Below are 23,179 nucleotides of genomic sequence, written 5' to 3'. Positions count from 1 at the left end.
ACTTGGACAATCGGAGTATCTGAGAAGAAAAGATTGGAAGCTTTTGAAATGTGGTGCTATAGGAGAATGTTAAAAATCAGATGGGTGGATAAAGTGACAAATGAAGAGGTATTGCGGCAAATAGGTGAAGAAAGTAGCATTTGGAAAAATATAGTTAAAAGAAGAGACAGACTTATAGGCCACGTACTAAGGCATCCTGGAATAGTCGCTTTAATATTGGAAGGACAGGTAGAAGGGAAAAATTGTGTAGGCAGGCCACGTTTGGAGTATGTAAAACAAATTGTTGGGGATGTAGGATGTAGAGGGTATACTGAAATGAAACGACTAGCACTAGATAGGGAATCTTGGAGAGCTGCATCAAACCAGTCAAATGACTGAAGACAAAAAAAAAAAAAAATATGCATATAAAAATTACTAACCTTCACATCATCAGTTTCACGATCCTGAACTTTTAACCATTCTTTAACTCTTTTAAACTTTCCTTTGGATATTTGATCATTCAGTCGCAAAGGTTCAACAAATAAACGGGAAGGAATTTTACGAGGCGAATTATTTTCTTCTCTGACTAATTCAACAGCTCCATTAATAAGTCGCTGAATTTCTTCATTTTTTGTTGTTCTTGATGTTTTAAATTCTTGTTGCAGGTGCGATTCTATCGTATTGGTTGCAGTTCCTGCTTCTGATGATGACCCATTATTAACAGTTTGTATACCAATATCCTGTTCGCTGGTGTTATTATCAGGACAATTAAACGTCCATTCTTCTTCAGATGATTCCTCTGCACTTTTTTTACCCATTTTATCGGATACTGGGCCTAAGTCTTGTTCAGAATCAGTATCTTTATGTTTGTAATATATGATAGCACAATGAGGTCCACGTCTTTCAGATCTGAAAAAAATAATGTGAAGTTTTTATACATCCATGACACATTACATGAACTGAATTCTGGTTAGAAATATTAGCATAAAAAAATTAAAAAATTACTAAATATTCCCAGACAAAATTATAACAAAAGAATAACAATATATTTAAGAATGAAATTAATTATATTTAAGAAGGAAATAAATATAAATTCATACAGTAACAATAAGATAAATATAATGAATTCATTTCTTACATTATAAAATATGTAAGTATAATTTCACACGCACACGCATATCAAGTATACATAAAAATTTAATGTATGTGAATATATTACATATTCAGTTTACTTAATGTCACATTTTATACAAAAAATTATGCAACACTCTAAGTTAGACCTGCTTTTTATCAAAAGCACATCTGAAGTAGGACAAATTATATGTTCAGATGGCATGTTTTATTATTTGTGTCCGTGTAATTTATTATTGCACTGATTTTGAAGAAATATATATGAAAATGATCTCTTGACCAACAAATTATACAGAACCTTAAGAAAATAAAATATTAGATGATAGGGAGATTTTCACTATCTTGTACAGTTGAGTCGCTTCAAAAACAGATTTCAAATATAAGAATATATTGAAGTTTTCTATTACGATACTGTGCATGAAACATTTTAGATAAGTAGAAAAATGTCGGAAATAATCATTAAAATTTTATTAAAAACAATTCTTTTAAGAATCATACTCCTCTGTACTACATACAAATATATTTTTATTTTATTAGATCAACCAAAGTACAGAATAATTAAAGTAGGATGACTTACTTATTCCACTATATATGCAGAAGCGCTTTCATGATTTACTCGCATCAGCTGCATTACATATTCATCTCAAATTACATTACAGACATCATAAAATATAATAAAACATATCACGAACTTATTTATTTTATTTAAAATTTAAAACCTTTAATCTTTTTATTTTTTATTTTCAAAATAAAATCAAATAAAAATAATTTTAAGTAAAGCAATTTTATGCATGTTGTCTATTTAACTGAACTTAATATGTAAGTAAGTTCAATTAAATGGAAACATGCATAATTGTTTTACTTAAATTCTTTTTATTTGATATTAATTTCAAAATAAAAAAATAAAAAGATTAAAGGTTTCAAATTTAAAATAAATAAATGCATGATATGTTACATGTTACGAAGTATGTAATATAATTTGAGATGAATGAATACATAATGCGAGTAAATAACGAAAGTGTTCCTGCATATATAGTGGAATAATGCAAATCATCCTACTTTATTTATTCTGTAGTATGATTGATCTAATAAATAGTACAGAGGAGTATGATTCTTAAAAGAATTGTTTTAAAAAAAATAATTATATACAACTAATACATGTATATTTATATTTGTACTGAATTGTTGATTCTTTGTTAAAGAAATGAATTTAATAAAACTCATCAGGGCAAATAATAGTTTTTAAATAAACTACATTTAAAAGTAATTCCACAATTTTTACACATAATACAATAAGATTTAAATCAGTATTGTAAAAGAAGCAAAAAATGTAATCCACTGATTATAAATTAAATTTATTTATATTAAATTGTTGATTTCAGAATATTTAAAAAAATTAGCATACAAATTAAAAATATGTTACCAAAAAACTCATCTATATGCAATGAAACGCACAGAATGTTTCAATTTCAAAGAATCAGACAATGTAAGAAATCAGTTTAACATGACAAGTAAATTTCATAATTTTGTTATATAGTTTTATACCACACACACAAAACTGTTATGTTTGTATAATGTATATTAACAATAAGACTATTTATTAAATGCAGCACCAACCTCACCCATTTATCAGAACGATGTATTCCAACATGGACTGGATGAACCAAAGTTCAGATAATTTAGAAAGTTACATAGAGCTTTACATTGTACAAGGAACAATGATAACAAACTTAAGAAGGAAATAGATGTAATAAAGCAAATAGCAGTATTTAACGGTTTTGATATTGGAGTTATAGAAAATATATACGAGGGTAAGTCAATTATTATGTTTCCGCAATTTAGTTATATTTTTGTTTATGTTGGTAGTACTGTCGTGTTGCGTAGATGAACTATGTGTGGTTTAATTGTTGTTATGTCTGTACAGATTTGATGCTGCTAGGTCCTAGGTTAGTTCCATTATCGCTGCCCTGGCGTTAACCATGGCTGCTCCACACTGTTTGTATCAAAGAAGAGCAACGTTCAGTGATCCGTTTTTTGTGGTTGGAAAGTGTATCAGGGACAAAAATTCATCAAAGACTTTTGGTACAGTACAGGAACAGTGTGTTGCTGCAATGGAGTGTCTATGAATGGATTGAAAAATTCAAAAATGGTCGCATTAAGTGTTACACACAATGAAGGAGCTGGACGACCGTTTACCGCCACAAATGAGGAAAACATTGAGTGTGCACGTGACATGGTTTTCTTAGACAGACGAGTAACTATCAATGAAGTGGTACATCGTCTGCAAATTAGTCATGGTTCAGCCTACGAAATCATCCACAACAGACTTGGGTTTCATAAAGTTTGTGATGATGGGTTCCAAAACAACTCGCACAGTTGCATAAACAAACGCGCTTGGACATCTGCCAAAAACATTTGGATCACTATGGTAATGAACAGGACATCTTCCAGAATCATCACTGGTGACGAAACATGGATCCATCATTACGAGCCAGAGAGTAAACGGCAGAGATTGGAATGAAAACATCCAAATTTGTCCTGCAAAGAAAGTTCAAGACCCAATCATCCACAGGAAAACTGATGCTTAAGGTACTTTGGAACTCACAAGGCCCGGTACTGGAACATTATGAGGAAAGCTGCACGACAATAAACAGTGTACATTACAGTGAGATGCTTACTGCCAAGCTGAAGCCTGCAATTCGAAGCAAAGCTCGAGAAACTCAACTTTGAAGTATTGGTTCATCCACCGTGTAGTCCTGATCTTGTTCCTTCTAACTACCACCTATTTGGTCTACTCACAGGCATTAAGGGGCCATCAATTTACCTCAAACAAAACAGTGCATTCCTGGCTCAACCAAAAACCTTCTTTTATAGGGCATCAGGAACCTTGTGCAACGATGGACCAAGTGCGTTGAAATGCAAGAGGACTACGTTGAAAAATGATGTACATGTAAGTGTCCTATTTGTATTGCAATAAAATTTATAACTACATTGCAGATAATTATCGACTTATCCTCATACAAAAAGCAGAGAATTAAGTACCATGATAGCTTTACACAATTGCAACAAGAAAATAACAAGGAGATTATTAATAGTTTTTTCTTAGAATACAGTTATACAAATAAAATAATAGAAAGAATTAGTAATGTTTATGCTAAAAATAAATGTAAAAAAAACTTACTACAAACCAAATAACCATATTATAAAATATTTAGGAAATAATAATAATAATAGAAGTGATGAAGAAGAGTTAAGAGGAATATATATATATAATTAAATGTAATGTACATAATAAAATTTACATTGGTAAAACTAATAGATCTTTTTAAAAAAGAGATTAATGTAATAATATAACGCTTACAGAAATTGAAAGATAGGTGTATCTAATATGGCCGATCATATATTGTCTAGGCATAGCATTACATATTATAAAAATAATTTAGAAATTTTGCAAAGACCTTTTGAAATTATTAATTAACAGATGGTTTTTTGAAGATGATTTAATTAAGGTCATAATTGGTTGTAGCAGTTGGCAACAGTGTTTACAAAAGTAGTTGCGTGTTTTAAATTTATCATGTTGATATTGAGCTGAGATGTTCAAGTTTTTAAGTTTATTAGGGTTTGTTTTCTAAATTTTTATTTTTACTTATTTATTTTTTGTTTTTGTTTGATGTAATTTTGGAATTTCGTACAGAATGATGATGTGGGATCCTGCAAAAGTCAATTTCTGATATTAGTTTTTAGGTTCTCTTACTGTGTTTGGTGGTTATTTTGCTGTTATTTGACACAACGATCAGTATGTTGATGAATTATTTGAATCTTCACAAAATTTTATATATATATATATATATATATATTTAACTGACAGATGTGTATATATGACTATTTTTCAATTTACTGAGTAAGTAAATTTACCAAAGTAATTTACTGGAGTAACTGTAAAAAATTTTATTTTCCAATTTGAAGATATGAATAATATTAAATTCATTCAACTGTTTTTTTATAAAATTCTAAAATCTTTAAATTAAAAAAATCACAGAATTTATAAAAGCAAAATTGGATTTTGAAGTTTTTAAAAAAAAAAAATTATATTGAAAATATCCTGACGCCATATCAGTTTGACTTGAATTTCATTTAATACACTGAAAATAATGTCAAAATACTCTAAATGAAAATGAAGACATCAGCACAAGGAGAAGAAAAATAAACCATATAAGGTTTGCAAATAACATGATTTTTTTTTGGAGATGAAGCACAGGGTGCGCTTTTGATTTAAAAATTTGAAAACATGACATTTTTTATCATATAAAAAAAATGTTATGTAAACAAAAGTAATGAGCATAGGAGACAACTCATTGAATATCTACAAAAAAAAAGAATCAAACAGTAGAGGTACTTAAGGTACCAAAGGCTTAATCAGATCGATCTGAAATAAGAAAATTCTGAAAATCTGTTGGGACATACCATCAGAGCAACATGACTGGTTAAAATAGTGCTAAAAGCATTAAAGAAGATTCTGTAACAGGACAAGTATAACACAGACCAGGGTAACTGATTTCTTCCGATTAAGAAAGAGAAAATAATAAAAAAAAGAAGAATCCAGAAGGAACTAAAAGAGATTCTTTTGTCAGACTAACAGGTTTGTTTAACAATTTATTCATTGTAAAACAGACAATGGCACCTCCAAAAGCTGTTGTTCGGCCAGAAGGATTACCGGAATGAATTTATAGAAAAACATAGGGGCGTGGACGATGAAAATTATTACAGTCAACAATTAAAGGAACAAGGCAAGTACTAGTTCTACAGGTCAGGGGATATAAATACTGCCAGGGATCAGCAGAGATAGTCAGTGGTTCTACAAGGCTGTGTTCGGCAAAAGAGTAGTTTTGTAAGCCTGAGTTCAATGCGGTTGTGGTGTTGGCAAGATCAGTAAGCGGGTGGTAACGAGTATGAGTACATCACGAAAAAAAATCATACATACAATTCTAAATGGATAATAGATTGTATTTTCAGAATCGATAATGCAAGTTTTTTAAGATCTGCTATAATATTGAATGAATAAATTACAGTAGTAAAATCTATTAATTTATTTTATAATTATTACAAAACTGACTCTAACAATAGAGCATTAGACAAATTCATTTAATAATAGTAAGAAAAAAGTAAGAATTTATAAGCAGTAAAAGAGTGAAAATTTACTCATATAAACAGTAAAAAGAAGTGAAAAATTTTTATTTTTACAAATAGAAAAGGAGGAAATGAAACTCGAGTCTTAACATAAATAAATCAATTTTATGAAGAAAAACAATCACATAAATAAAAAAATACATTAATATATATTTTGCATATATATATAGATATATGCGTTATCACCTGGAATAAAAAATTAAAAAAAACAGATAACTAAAACTGCATTAAAAACAAAAAAAAACTTACAACTAATATCACAGCTAAAACATCATATTATTACAAGTGTACACCTGGCCACCACGAAATATATACTAACGAATTGGGATTTTCCGCTAGTGATCAGTACATTCTGGTGCTAAGCTAAGGGGGACGGACACACACACATACAAATGCTAATTAGTAGGGTAGGATTATTATTGTTATTCTTATTATTATTGCCATTATTATTATTTGTTTTATTTTCTATGTTTTTTGAGTAATAAACTGTATTTGTAAGAAATGTTTAGTTAGTTAATCTCTTAATGTCCCAGTCAAGCCAAACCACAAAAAGACAATATGATAAGAAGAAAAAAAGATAGACAATCTAAAGGAAGTGATGGCTATTGGAAACTCAAGAGTTCCTAGAAACAAAGGAGAAAGGAGATGGACATGATGCGAGGGATCTACCTCACGGCAGCAGATAATGTTGTATAATATATATTTTATGATAATCACATATTTATTTTTAATCATCGTATATGATAAATTAGTTGATCTTAAATGAGGTGTTAATCATCCATTTATACAAAGTGTTCTCTAAAGTTTAAACAATTCAGAATGTACATTTTCCAAATATAGATTTTTCCATTTATGCGCTCTGTACTGCATTTTCTCTAATACTAGGTTTATTATCAATGAAACTACTTAATTATATGACTACAGATTGAATCAAGAAATATATTCATACTGGGTAAATTCAGAAGAATCATCACGAAAAAGTTTATGAGACGCTTCAATCGGTACACTTTGTCTACGTAATCGAACAGAATCAGTCTTCATTTTTTCATTGATATTATCACCAGATGAACATTTTAACGGCGCTGTAAGTGGTTCTAGTATATTTATATCAGAATTTATTTGTTTAGGTTGTTCATTATCCATCTGAGATCCAATCATTTTAGCCTCATCAAGACTGCACTCCATCAAACTAACTTCTTCTCTATGGATATCCTATAAAAACAAAAATAAAAAAAATGATTAAATTATAAATTAAAAATTACTCTTCACAAAACTATTAATTCAATAATATTAAATCCAATAAGCAGAATGTTTATTTTTACAAATACAACCAGACATAAAATGTATAGCCATAACTTTTATAAAGATGCAGTGTACGTACAGTATTAAACAAAATATTACAGTTTATTCAAAGAGTCGAACCTCTAACAAATTACCATTCCAATATCAGTCAGTAACCTTAAGGACAATCAAACAGCTTATTATTAGTCACATACTTATAATGAAGAATGTTGTGGAAATACTGTGATAAATCTATGGTATTTATCCACATTATTAAAATGCTCTACTAAGTGGTTTTGTATATTTAATATTTGCAAAAACCCTGAAAGTTTTAGTTATTTTTTTTATAGCAGTTGATTTGATGCTATTTTTACATTCCTTTCTGTACTAATCTTTTAAGCTCAACATTATCTATTGCATCCTACGTTCTAGAATATTTGTTTTATATGTATATTTTTATCTCTGTCTTTCTTGACAACTTTACCTACTCTACAGATCCCTCCACCAAATTTCATCCCAACCTGGTTCATGTCCAAATAAGATTATGCGATAAACTTACTTCTGATTATCTTAAGACCTCTTCATTTTCAATTTTTTGTCAGACAATAAAATAATCAACATTAACCTTTAATGCTTCAATTCAAAAGGCCTCCATTACTCTCTTTTCTGTTTTCAGTGAAAAAATTTAACTACTATAATGCTACTGCCCACACAAATATTTTCAAAAATCCACTGTAATTCTTAGATCTAATTTGATAACAGTAGATTTCTTCTCTACATGAAAATTCTCCTTGATCGTGCAAATTTGGTTTTGATATCCAAGTCACGTCACTCATCCTTTTTAATTTAACTACTTCAATAACAAAATTCTCTAACTTCTAGTATATTGTGTTACCATACATTAATAAATTTCTCTCTATCCTACTTTGTTACATTTCATTTTTTTTTTTTGTAGATTTCATAAGAAAGTTACCTATTGTAATAGGTACCGTAATTCTACTTCTGGCCAATTTCGACATATCCTCACATTTCACATCCCCCAGATCCCAAAACCACAGTTTGTTCAAAATTTTATATATGAATTTATATAATATATATTTCACTTTCTTGTGGACACGATATAATTTTGCACCAATCACTTTCAAATTTTTCCCTTAAAATAACTCATCCCAAAATCTCGGTGAAGTTCGTTAACGGCCAAAATCAGACCATTAAGGTAGAAATGGGGGAGGCTTTTTTAAAAAAAAAAATCACTATAACTTTCTTATTAAGTAATAATAAATCAAATTTGTTTAAAGTTCCTATTATTTATTGGATATGGGCTTAAAACTTAGTTAAGTAAAATTTTATGGTATCACCAACCATTGGCCCAGAGGGTTGAAAAATGGGGTTTTGAAGACAAAAAAGAATCATACCACACTTATTAGGCACATTATCTTATCGGTTTAGTAGTTGTTAGTCCTCTAAACATTACCTAAAACTTTAAGGTGGAATTCTTTTTAATCCCCTACTTAACACTGGTGGACTCTACCTCCGCCTTCTGGCGTAACAAAAGGGATTTTTTTTTACTTTCCCGATTTTAAACTTGTACAGATAGTTAACATTATACTACAAAAGGAAAAGTATGCTAATCAAATCAAATTTTGCATGTCACAACATATACAGATCTTGATGTTTAATGATCCCCCTCTAACCAAAAAACACAATTTTAGTATTGCAAAATTCCTCAAGTACATAGAATTTTTCAGTATAGATAATTTTTAAGAAAAATTGATAGAAATTTTTAGTAGAAATATATCCTTGCCTTTTATATTAATTCTAATAACTCATTTTTAGTTTCTACCAAAGAACAGTTTCAATTAGTAAATCTTAAAATCTTTCTTTTCTCTTTGGACAGCTACTTCACACACAAATGTTTCCTTCTATTGGCATATTTCTTCTTCTATGTGAAGTTAAAAAGCAATAGGGGCAGACTACTTTCTTGTCTTTCTTCACTTAGGTCCTTTCTGAATTAGACTTCCTTTTCTTCACAATCTGTTTTTGTAACTGTCCCCTGTAATTCTTGTCCATCTTAAAGATATTTCCTCTCTTAAGTGTTACGCAAAGTAGAAGAATATGAATCGTTAGTTTGTTTAACAAAGTAACTGCCTAATAATTACATTATACAGTGCACTTATATTTTATTGATCCAGTGATGATGTAATCCTAAAATTTTTACGTTATTTGAAGGAAGTGTAAGAGCAGGTCAAGGTAAAATAATTATTTTAGAATAATAAATATAAAATTACTGAAATACCATAATAAACAAAAATTAAAATACAAATATAAATAAAAAATAATATTAATAAAATGAAACTTACATCAGGATGCTGTGTCTGCTGCAACTGTATGGGTGTTTGTTGGTCACTTAATCGTGGATGTTTTGATACAGGTTCTTCGTCACTTTCTTGTAATTTTCCGTTTTGTGGACTCTGTAACAAACAAATAAAAAATACTAATAGTCAAAACAGAATGATAAATTAATCGTAGAAGCAAGAATTGTTGAATAGGACACAGTTAAAAATGATAAGCTAATCAAATTTTTAAGACATCACTGAAAAAAAAATTGACATTATGAGATTGATATTACTTCTGAACGCATTTTAAAATTTCTACTGGGCAGTTATTTATATGATTATAAATTATAAAAACATGTAGACCAATGTTATCTCATCGGATAAAAGAAAAACAATAATTTACTCAAGGCATTTTGGGTAATTACCTGACAATATGCTAAAATTATAAAATAATATTTTTGAATATCTGCTTTAAAATTATGTTAACGTTCAAAATAATTAAACGTAGTTAAATAAAAACTCGGTAGAATTCAATAATAAATATTACAAACTATATATTATAAGCCTATAAGCCATTTTTTTTGTAAGATTTTATCAGCGATGAAGTGTTGCAAAACAAATCGATAAACATTTAAATAGCTCTTTTATTAAAAAAAAAATATTTTTTTCACTGATCAACATAATCTTTTTTTGTTTTCGAAATAAAGAAAACAATCAGAAACTGAGTTCTTTAATTATTGAATACGATTCATAGAGAGAAAACTCAAATTAAAAAAAAAACTCATTCTATGAGTAATTAATTAATTATATAAGCCATTCAAGATACAATCAAGAAATTTCAAAACAAATGTTACAAACAGAGGGATCATGTGATTACTGTCATTACAAATTCAAGTTTACTTAAGAAAACTAGCACTCTTACCACAAAATATCTGAAATATTTTTATTTAAAGGCAAACAAGTATGATAATATGCAATCCTCCAGAATATGTGATGAATTACTTATTACAAAATAACTGTACCGAACATAAATAGATCGACCGATCTAGAATAATGTCCTTATTTGTGAAAGCTGTGATAGATTTTAAGTTCATCATATTACACTATGTAATAAGAACCTACTGAAAATGATAACTATGCTACATACCCCGATCAGAGACTGCCTCGCCAGCATGGTTTGATCATTTCTAAATAATGAAAGAGTGTCTTCTTTATCTTTCATTTCTTCTTCCTCAGTTAATACTATGGGAATTGTATTATAATTATTATCTGGATACACATCTGTATCACCGTACTTCTAACAGCCAACACCGAGTAGTACTGCTTCTTTTGAGGGTTTGATCAGGCAGTAATTCCACGAGTAGGGTTATCCCAGGATAAGGGGTTTTCGCAAAAACCCATTCTAGTGGCGGTTTTGTAAAGACTGGCCTTCTACTCAAATTAATTATAATCCAGTGAAAATAATCACTGCAGATATAGTCTGAGAAACTAATTAAGTGAGTACATGTATGAGGTGTGGTTATTAAATAGCGGATTAATGCTGCTATACAGAACTGTGCATGCGCCAAATTTGTAAGACCAACAGCTGTGTAGCTGTTGATCTTACATGCATAGAAGATGAAGATGATCAAAATTCAAAGAGATGATGATTGTTTTTTTTCGATATTCATGTGATTGTGTACCTTCACTGGGTTCCCGAAGGTCAAACTATTAATCAACATTACTACCTTGAGGTCCTTGCTCAACTCCATGAAAAAATTAAAAAAAAAAAGACCCGAATTGTCTTGATCAGGACAACGCACCGACTCAAACTGCATTGTCTGTCGAGACGTTTCTAGCCAAGTATAACATCCCAGAGCATCCACCTTATTCGCCTGACCTGGCACCATGTGACTTTTATCTGTTCCCGAAGGTCAAATCTGCATTAAAAGGAACAATATTTCAGACTGTTAAAGCTGTGAAAGAAAAAGCGGCACGCGTCATGAAAGAGCTCAATGGAAACAATGGAAAATTCGCTTGAAGCGTTGTAGGGATAGCGGAGGGGTGTATTATATATTGATGAACTAAATATGTATAAATTTGAAATAAACTATTTTACATCATTAGTCTCGTTATTTAATAGCCACACCTCGTATACTTATGTACAGGCTTTGAATTAATCTTCATAACAGAAAACAAGCTATTTCTTCTGTGCCATCGCAAAGTGTAAAACAAATATGTTAAGTAAAAACAAGAAATTATTTTAATGCGTTTGAAAATACAACACTGCAGATTAGACAAGATTAAAAGCAGAAATAACAACTAAAAGAAAAAGATTATTATTCCGAAAACTAAATGCTTTTCCGTAATAAAGCAAAAATTGTTAATTCTGCCAGCTTATAGATAAAAACAACTCAGCAGTTAATGCAAAATGAACAACAAAAACCAGTAATAATACAAAAATGTATGAAAAACTTAAAATTTAAAACACGGAGAAGTTTTTCAACTGAATATGACACAAACACATGGAAATGGTGCGTTACGAAACTAGCAGGCGGGTAAAAGCTTTACACAACAAAAATCTATGAAAATAATCATACTAAAAACAGAAAAAAAAACAAATGTATATACTATACAAATTAAAATGCAAAGAGAGCTGTTTCATGTAGAAAAATATTCAAGATGAGCAAATAAAGAATTACGAACAAAGGATTATTCCTCAAGAATTCTTTTTACGAAACATTTAATAATTTACAACGGACAGCAAACCATAAAAGTGATTAAACAACAATATAAAAAAGAAATATCTGGAAAATAAATATTTGTATGTTTAAAATTAGTGAGAAAAAAACCACAAATATTAAGGTTAAATTACATATACCATCAAGTTAAACGCAGGTGCTGTACGATTTATAACTAATAACGTAGATGTCAAGGTCACGAAAGTAAGGCCACGTTTCAAGGGCGCAATAATAATTAATCCATATTTTAATTTTCATATAACAATTTTGAAAATACATTCAAAGATTGAATTTTTCCAAAAATAGGTTTCAAAAAAAAAAAAAAAAAAGGGTAAAAGTTAGAAATGAAGCGGATCTGAAACATAATAATTTATACTATGCAGTAGATAAATATGTACACGAATAGATATGACAAGACACGATCTGTCGACTGTCAATCGTTCACGGACTACCACCACCACCGGTTAGTCGGTTTGCCTCCCTCATCCGAGCCCCACCACGCGATTGCAGTTCTGTTGTCTCTATTATATATGATAAAACTATTTTATAAAAGAATGAAAAAGAAAATGACAAAAAAGATTATACTCGGTTACACTTTTCTTGAAAATGAACAAATGAACGGGTCTAGAAGGCGTGAATGACCGACCAACATAGCTTTCAAAGAGGCGAGATTATTCAGCCGTATGACCTACACTATAACTCGTTTATTCACTCCTCGGCTTGTGTCACTCAATCACTCTCTCTCACTCTCTCTCTCTCTTCATATATATATATATTAATCTATTCACTCTTTCACAAATGCTTTCTTTCTCACTATTTCTCAAAGTTCTTACAAGGGCGACCGATTGCCATGCCTCAATACTTCGAAACACAAATTTCAACGAATATTAAAATCGTTTAAATAAATCTATTTTAAGAAAGGTATTGTAAGTTAGAAGCTCAATAATAACAAGTCATAAAACGGTAATAACTTCTGTTACTCGTTGTTACGATAATAAAGCAAAATCTTTAACTGAACTACGTGCTAACAAACATTTACGAAACAGATTAAAAACAAAAGTTTCACAAACATTAATAAAATTAGCATAAAAGTAGCCCTACTCCCCACTAATATAAACTGAAATTTTAAGGCGCGTAAAATTTGAATCCGAATACAGTAAATAATTGAAAAAATGATATACAAGTAGTTTCTACAAATACAATTGTAACAAAAATAATAAAACACTTAGAAAATAATACACGCCTCCCGAGTCACATCTAATAAACAGACTTTTTTATTGTGACGTATACTCAATAATAAATTAAATAGATATCATAAGCAACGGATAGATTCTACGGTTAAACAAAGGAATAACCAAATATTTTTCTGGATGGATCAAATGAAACGGCGATAAAACTTTGATCAGAGCAATACCACATAATCTACGAGTTATCACAAAATAACATCACATTATTATTATTATTATTATAATTTTTATTATTGTAAACACACACAATTACTATGATATTATCACAAAAATAATTAATTATAAAATAAAGAGACGATACGATTAAATTCCATATAAGTTATTTAAAACACACACACATGAAAATAATGTATGTGATTCTTTAGATGGCGTACTCCGAAGTTTTAGACGCATGCGTTTAGCTGCTCGTTTATCGCGATCGAGCTGTAGCAACGAGTTTGACGTTCTCTGAAAATTGGATAAAACTGAAGTTCTAGACGTTGTAAAGTTCTTTGTTTTAAAACTTTTAACCCTGATGGACGTAAAAAAGTTAGATTCCGCCGTAAGCGAATTGTTTTCCACGGTAATAAGTGAACTACTGAATTTAAATGCATTCATTAGTGAATGAACAGTTGAGACGCCCAAAAACCGCTACGACCGACAAAATCGTGATAAAAATCCACAATGCCGTATTAAACGATCACCGATTGAAGGTACTTTTTTGGTTTGCTTGGCATTTCTCTCGCCACCCCCCATTCGGTCGCCCTAAAGCATAAGACCGAATGTCTATGCCACAAACAGTTTAGATACCAGTATCCTGAGTGACCAGTAACATAGCTCCTAAATCTTACGTAACAGCGTAAGAGGACTAAGCGTGGTGCCATACACCATCGGCTTACGTGTCCCAACCGCTCAATTGTCATATATTTGCTAAAATGGGTAGGCGCACCCCGTCAACTATTAAAAATATATACGACATCCATAATAAAATTTATTTCATCTAGGCAACAATTCGCTGCCACGCCTAGGTCTTTGAATGCCAGCAAGTACCTGTCCACCATTTTATAGCGCTTGAAGCCATAATAATTGGCTGGTGGTCAGCCGTATATTTCTAGGTTAGCTTCCCACGGCAATGCGATAAGAGTCTTTCCCTTAAGCAAACTACGGATGCCGGTTGAACAAAGCAACCGCATCTAGGAACTCCCACACGGTCCGACAATGTGGCGAGAGCCACATTGTCTTGCCGCTTGTGAGTGGCCAATTTTCCCCTTGACCTCTAAATTTCAGGGTGGTCCGGTGTCTGAACCCCCCTCCCCCAACAGCAGGCAGTCAAACATCAGGTGTTCATTTGACTGGATCTCTCCGCAGACGCACAGCTCATCAGCTACCAGGCGGAATAGAAACAGATATTAGTTCAAATTAACGTGGTTGATGAGCACCCGGGGACCCGTTGCTCTTAAAAACGAGCTCGAGGCATACCATCCCTCCAAATCCTGTACAAACTTATACAAGGGTTTTCCCTTAGTCGTGGTGTCCCATTCCAGCTGTCCTGCTTCCATCGCGAGGCTCTGCAGCCTCTTCCGCAGGTGGGAGATGGGCAACTGAACGAAATTTAGATCCGGTGCATTGTGATCACCGTTCCGTTCCGGTACTGGCCCAGCTCGAAACCGCATCCCAAATACCTCGGCCTCCCGGCCTCTTCGTAATCTCCACATGGCTGCCCGAACTTTCACCACTAAATCGATTGGAAGAGCCTTTCCCAATACGATGGTAACCTCGTAGGAGATTGTTTTAAAAACACCAGTGCATACAATTAAGGCTCAGCGTTGGGCAATCCTTAAATTTCGAAGAAGTGGTCTATTCATATTCAACCTATGCGCCCACACTGGCGCCGCGTAAGAGGTCGTGCTTTCGAAGAGACCTCGGTACACCATGTACATTTGACGGCCCGACAACCCATAGTCTTTCCGAGCAACCCTCCACAGTTTATGCATCACTGAGACGGCGTCCGCCTCTACTTGCCTAATGTGGTTGCTAAACAGCAACTTTTCATCAAACAAAACCCCTAGGTACTTACGAACTCTAACTCGACTGATTACACAGCCTTTATATTTAATATGGTGGTTATATTTAATATGGTGGTTATATTTAATATGGTGGATAATTTGTCTGCTCTCTTGAGAAGCATAAACTTTGTCTTGGGTACAGAAAGCTTTAAATTTTGAATTTCAATCCAGCCCTCTGCGGTTGACAAGGCCGCCTACGCCTGGTCGTCTAGCTGTGATCGTGAATTACCACGAACTAAGAAGAGACAGTCATCGGTGAAAGCCTGGGCCGTGACCCCTAAGATTGAAGGTACGCAAGCTTGCTGACATCGCCGACTTCTTGATCACCAGTGTTCACAACAATTTATAACAAACATATTTCCGCTCGACGGGTGCCGTATTTGTTAACAGTCGACTGAAAACTTTTCGAGAGTGTTTAGACTAATTTAACCACGATGCCGAATTTTCTTCTTCAGCGGTACTCAGCTTAGACTCCGCTACTGTGTTTATAGGAATAGATAAATCATGGATTCAATATTACACGCCAACGACTAAACAGGGGATGGAAGCAGATGAAACCGAACCAAAGATAGTGAAATCGGCTTCATTTCCAGGAAAACTCGTGTCTACGGTGGGATTCTCGTAGAGCGATTACTTTGAAAAAAGGCAGGACAATCACCGAGGATTACTAAACTTCACTACTGGATCGGTTGAAGGGTACTATTCAAGCTAAACGTCCACATCCGGTCAAAAAAGAAAATTTTTGTTACAACGGTAATGAGCCTACACACACGTCTCGGATTTTTGTTTCAAAACTCTGACCTACGCATCGAAGTGCTTCTACATGCGCTGTAACTGCCCGATTCGGCTTCCAGCAGTTATTTCCTCTTATTTCCAAATTTGAAAAAACGTTTCGCTGCACGAAGATTCACTTCAAATGATGAGGTCAAAGCGGCGATTTTGTAGAAATGGATAAATCACATTTTATTGAGGGTATTAGAACGTTGAAAAGTCGTCGGTCTAAATGTAATCGAAAGGTGACGACTAGGTTGAAAAATATAAAAATATTCTAAAAATGTTTCTTTGCCAGGTGAAGAACTTTCCGAAAGGCCCTTATACAAGAACACACTGAATATAAAAAATAATTACACGATAGGAGGAGTTAATGAAAACTATTTAGACACATATTTTCAACAGGGTGAAGAAAATTAAGGGTATTTTTTAGTTAGTATTTAACTTCGTTGATCTTTTTATCCTACTACAGCGTATAGCACGCCCTCTGCATTTTTAGTTAATACTGGTCCCTGTCCGCTTATTATTATTTTTTTTTTAATGTTTTCCTTAATCCTGTACAAGGAAAAACACATTCGGCGGAAAATCTCTAAAACATCTTTTTTTACGGTCAAAGTAAGTAAAGTAAGATATAATAAAGTAGGATCACACGATTTTGACATTCATATAAATTAGTACACTTAAATAACGTTTAGTTTGGTAATCGGTAAAAAAATTACGAGTAATAAAGAAAATAATAAATAAATATCAAAGTAATAAAAAAGAAGTCAACAATTCGTTTATAAAAAGTCAAAATAAAACATTAGATAAATAAACCGGAAAAAATGTTTAAATCTTTAATACATTACTAAGAAGAATAAAATTTAAATAATTATGTTATTAAAACTTTAGCGGGCGTTTTATACAATTTACAAAAAATAATACCTGAAGCAAAATAAAATAAATTACGTCAAAATCGATTACAGTTCTTTAAAATAAGACGTATTTACATATAACAAACATACGGTCAATTAAATTTAATATAACGAATTTGTGTAGTCATTTCGTTAAAAAAAAACTTTATCGATCGTATATGCCCACACGTTTAAAAAACTACTTTCACCTTAAAAATCAAATGCATTTACATTTACTATGTATCGTTACGATTACGTAACACCGTATAGATAATCTGGAATCAAAATCGTAAATAAAAGCAGTAAATAAAATACCTTTTGATCTAGGATGAATATTATACGAGTAACAAATGAAATAACTATAAATTGATCGTTATAAAGTTATGACACGTCGACTGTCCGAACAGTTTAAGAGGGGTTTTTATCAAACAGAAAAACAAGAGCTTATCTAGTCTTCAATCGTTTGAATATCATTCACAATTATGAAGCAATAATTAATTGAAAGCTGAAAAAAATGTACGATCATCTTTGTAGATTTTAAACACAAAAAACATACTAATCATTCCTACACTGACAAAAGTTCTTCGAATAATATTTAGATTGACTACTATTTTTTTTTTTTTCATTTTTTTAGCAAGAACATTTTTTCAACTTAACAGAAAGAAAAGATAAAGAAATATCGTAATTTTACAGTACACTCTTAGAAATAACTACAATAAAAGTAAAATAATACTAAATAAACGTCATCGTTCGAAGATTTCGAATTGTTTACTAGTAACCGACACAGGAGCTAGTTGTATATCGATCATCATTACTCTTATAAAAAGCGATTTTCATTAGTAAAGCATGTATTCATCGATCGCTTTACAAACCTCACTACTACAACAACCGATGAGACGTACAAAGTAAAACGACGAGTTACTGTCCGTCAAACGATGCTGCTATACTCGTTTAGTCTCTATTCAACAGGAAGGTCGATGAATACATGGAAGTCCATCTCACCGTGTAATGTTTTTAGTATACTTGTAGGTTTTTCGATAATAAAAATCTTATAAATTAGATTTAAAAATTTTTAAAAACAAAACATGACCTGTTTTAAAGTAAGTGCCGTTACATTTTACACAAAGTACTGTTTACTGTGATTTATGAAATTCACATGTACGGTATATTGTATGCGACAAAGTTCAACGTTTGAAAGCCAAGTAATTTTTATTAATATATCGGCTACAGAAAACATTAGATGTATACAATTGTTCAAGAAAAGAGTACTAAGGCGGCTTTATCCCCGGGAGACAGTTTAATGTGAAGTATAAAATTTGGTGTATAATTGGGTTTTAAAGAGCATTAATATAATTAAATTTTTGAAAAAAAAATGGATTTAGAAATCGGATATAGAGTATTACGACTCCGAGAAGGTACATTTTATATTAATACATATATTTAGCTTACCAAAAAATAACAATTCTTTTTTTCACCCTCACCCGAAATATTAAAATATGAAAGATCCTAACATTTTTGTTGTTTCGAGCTATCGACTCTGACAAAATGTTTTCTAATTATCACAGCGGGAATAATTTTCTATTTTTATCGTTCGATAAAATTTTTACAGGAATTTTTTTCTTCAATTCAAAGAACTGTCGTTCAAAGATTTTTTCTACTGAGCGAAGCGAAGTCCTAATTTAACTCGAACTTTCGGAATTTCTTCTTACATCTGTGATTGTCGAGCACCTACGAAAGTTATTAAATTTTTATAAAATTTTACACTAACGTTCCCATGGCATATTAACCGAGGGGGTGTAACATTTTCAAAATGGTGGCTGCTACTATTATTAGACAACAGATGATGTAGTGGGGTACAGAAGTGGAAGGTTCCATCACCCTGACACGGCTGCTGAGAAACTAGATTAACACAAACCCCTGACACGATCTACTGCTACGTCATCCATGATATTCATTTTGTCGTTCGGCATCTATCGGTTAAATAATTTATTATCATGTTTTATTACATCTTTAAACCTACTGTTTGTCTAAAAATCTGTCCCTCTACTACTGTAGGGTTCTTTTCCGGATTTATTAGGAGGGTCACTCAATAATTTAATAAAAGACGGAAATAGATGTGGAGGCAAAACAGTAACTAAGAGGATTATGATACTTTCAAAACATTACAAGTCTGTAATCCTGTGACGATTTTTGATCGCCGTTAAGAGTAAAATTATTTTGTTAAAATTTCATTTTGCGATGGCAAATCCTGTAAAAGTTTGTCAATTAGTTGAAGAGCGTGCAAAAATTTGTTTTTTTGCTTTCCGAAGGTGGAAAACCGATTAAAATTTACTCTTGCGAGACCAAATCAATACTGACAAAGTTGTATGAATCGCAACAGGATAGAAAAATTTTAAACCGGTCGAATTTCAGCGACTGACGAGCACAGTTTGAGTCGTCCGATTGAAGTTTCAACTTCAGCGCTTAAAAATCGTGTAGATTCTTTCATGCAAGAACACAGACAAATTACAGTTGAGAATATACCCGAAAAATTACAAGTGTCGGTGCGGTTCATAAAATTATCACCGATACACACAACTAGCGTAAACAAGAGCAAGATGTGTTCCAAGAGAGTAGATAGATCACCGTAAGGAGACAAGATATTTCGCACGTGCCCAGAGCTGAAACAACGGTATCACCAAGAAGGTGATGCTTCTGTTGGACAATATTCTAATCGGTGATGAGATGTAGATTCATCGTTATGAACCGAAATCAAAAAGACAGAGCATGGAGTGGAAACTCACGAGTTCCCCTGTCAAAAAAAACTCCGAACAAGACTATCAGCAGGAAAAATCATGATGTCCATCTTTTTAAATGCAATAGGCCCGCTATTTATCGATTTTCTAGATCAACGAATATTACTGTGACATGGCTATCGATGTAATGAAGCCAGTCGCGTCGGAAAAACGCCCTGGATCTCAGCGGGAGGTCCGATAACTCCCGGCCGCACACGAAACTGTTAACTCGAGAAACCATTGACAAATCGCAGCGGTAAATACTACCTCACCCTTCATACAGTCCTGACTTGAACCCAGTGGGATTTTCATTCGTTCGGTCCGCTCAAAGAGGCTCTACCCGGTAAGACGTTTAATGGCAATGACGACGTCAAACAAAACGAGCTAAATTGGCTATGAAATCGAGACAATGATTTCGTTGCAGCAGTCATAAATAAAGGCCGATTCAGAGATGGGACTTATTAATGTCGCTGAAGAATATTTTGAAAAGTGAACAAAATGTCGCATCGGTTAAATAAACCGTCTTAGCTCTAGTGCAATTTGTGTCGTTAATTATTGAATGACCCTTGTAAATACTTAACTTTTATTTTTGCATTGCGATCATTTTTTCATAATTTTTCCTTTGGACTCATTCACGAACTGGAAGAGTATAATAAAAATCAAGCAATATTATATATATATATATATATATATATATATATATATATATATATATATATATATGCATAAAAACAAATAACTCATGAGATTGTAGTAAAAGTTTTTTGACCTCAGTCATAAAGATTATTCTCAGGATTGCTTAAACAAACAAATTACAATACAGTTCAGTTATGCACTTAACTTATTCAAATCAGATTCATTATTAAGTTTAATGGTTTTAATAAGATACAAAATAAGCGGAGATTTACTGTTTACTAAATTCTGATACGGTATTACAGAGTAGCTTAGAATTAAATTTGTTTACAGTTTTATTGTTTTTACAAATCGATCGAGAGATTAAGATTCATTAAGTAAAGGGGAAGGTATGTGTTTAAATCGGTGATTCCCTAAGTGTGCTCCGCGGCACCCCGGAGAGACGCGGCCTCTTCACAGGAGCGCCGCGAAATATTGTAAAAGCTTCATAATTAATTGAACCGAGACATTTATAATTATTAATTTAATACTAATAAAGCAAAAAAATAATGAAGATACACGAGTTTTACACGAGTTTTATGTATTTTTATCTCTTACTAAAGAGTAGTCATACTTTTACTTAGGGTAGGGCGCCACGGAAAAATTTTAATTCATGAAGGGCGCCGCGAGTAAAAAAAGTTTAGGAACCACTGGTTTAAATTATATGCTCTCATCTGAAATTTTGGAAAATCGAACAATATATTCGGTACATATTAAAAAAAATTATTACAGGCTAATTTTTTTGTTCTTCCTTAAAATTATACGAATAAGTTTATAGAAAAGGATAGAATAACTAAAGTGTAATTGGATAATATAAAAGAGTAAGAAAGATGAAACATAATTTATTAATCGGCATCCGATTCGACGATTTGAAAACTAAAATATACTGTACTATACTTTGAATGCTGAACTTTCATTCAAAAATAAAAAATTACATTTTGCCGTTAATTTCTTTCGGTTTATAAAAGCAATCTTTAAAAGAAAGTTACTGTCATGTAAAAATAAAATTAATAAATAAAGCAAGAGGATAATTTATTAAACGAAGGATAATCGAACTACGTGTCACTTCCTATATTTGATGAATTTCGTAAATAAATTAGACGAAACGATCAAATAATTTTTAAAAACAGTTTTTTTTTAAGATGATTACTTTCGAATACGATTTCTTTTATTTTAATATTAAATACAAAAAATTATTTTTAAAATTAATTTAAGAGTATTCTTTCAGATTGTGTCATTTTGATAAATGATTTAAATTTTATTTTTTTTTTAAAGAAAAAATAAGCTTGTTTAAGTATCTTTTACAAAGAATATCCTTGGGTTCTAAGGCAAATTACATTAGGTGTGTGTGTGTGTACGCGTAATATTTTGACCGGATGCATAAATGTAATTAATACATCCTGTATCGATATATGTATTCAGCTTACTTACAAATAATCTCGCCCTAATTTTATTTTAAATTATTATTTATGATTACACATCTTGTACGTAGATATACCATTACCAGTAAATATTATAGTTTGGCAGTGTAAGTTAATACTTAATGTGTTGCGTTATGAACTCATTTACTATTACGCTACACATCTCAATAGATAGCGATTAATTTTGCGAAAGTTGAATCCGGTCGACCGAGGTTTACGTTTTGCAAATATATATATATGTATGTATATACGAGTACAACGTTTTTCGTTAATATATATAGTTCATTCACGCTTCATGAGAAAATTTCTCTTTAAATAAAAGAAGTAAAATGTGTATTTTATTGTATTTAATATAACATAAACCGGACGGGTTGTAAAATAAATGTACAGCGTAATCTAGATTATCTGTTAATTTTTATACCGGTATAACGAGTTAATAATACGATTTTTATCGAAAACAGAAGGCACTTCTTAAATGTATTTCTGTTAACAATATTTATCGACTATAAATACATTAACGATAGATAATAACTATAATTTTTTTCATCTTTTTTATATCTAACTTCAAAAATAAAACTTAATTATTCTAAGTTTATATATTTTTGATAATTCGTTATTTATATTACTTTCGAAATTAAATCGATATAATTTTTACTTTTATAAATTGTAGCGCGAGTAGTAGTAGTAGTGAAACTCTGTCTAGACGACGACAGTTCCGATGT

At 31.6% G+C, this 23,179-nt stretch overlaps 1 protein-coding gene across 2 annotated transcripts in view; it reads right to left on the bottom strand.

The window, feature by feature from the left end:
• Positions 1–23,179, bottom strand: part of klar (klarsicht) — a 1,056,371-nt gene that overhangs the window by 143,011 nt on the left and 890,181 nt on the right. For both annotated transcript variants that reach the window (XM_075370262.1, XM_075370261.1), the window contains exons 11-13: positions 9,939–10,049; positions 7,247–7,509; positions 420–888 (exon numbers count right to left, since the gene is read on the bottom strand). In XM_075370262.1, coding sequence (XP_075226377.1) covers positions 420–888; positions 7,247–7,509; positions 9,939–10,049 — 843 coding nt within the window. The remainder of the gene's footprint in view (positions 1–419; positions 889–7,246; positions 7,510–9,938; positions 10,050–23,179) is intronic.

The sequence above is a fragment of the Lycorma delicatula genome, chromosome 7, assembly GCF_047948215.1.
Source record: "Lycorma delicatula isolate Av1 chromosome 7, ASM4794821v1, whole genome shotgun sequence".
Classification (NCBI taxonomy): domain Eukaryota; kingdom Metazoa; phylum Arthropoda; class Insecta; order Hemiptera; family Fulgoridae; genus Lycorma; species Lycorma delicatula.
Note: the sequence above shows the minus strand (reverse complement) of the source record. Positions and strands in the feature narration are given on the sequence as shown.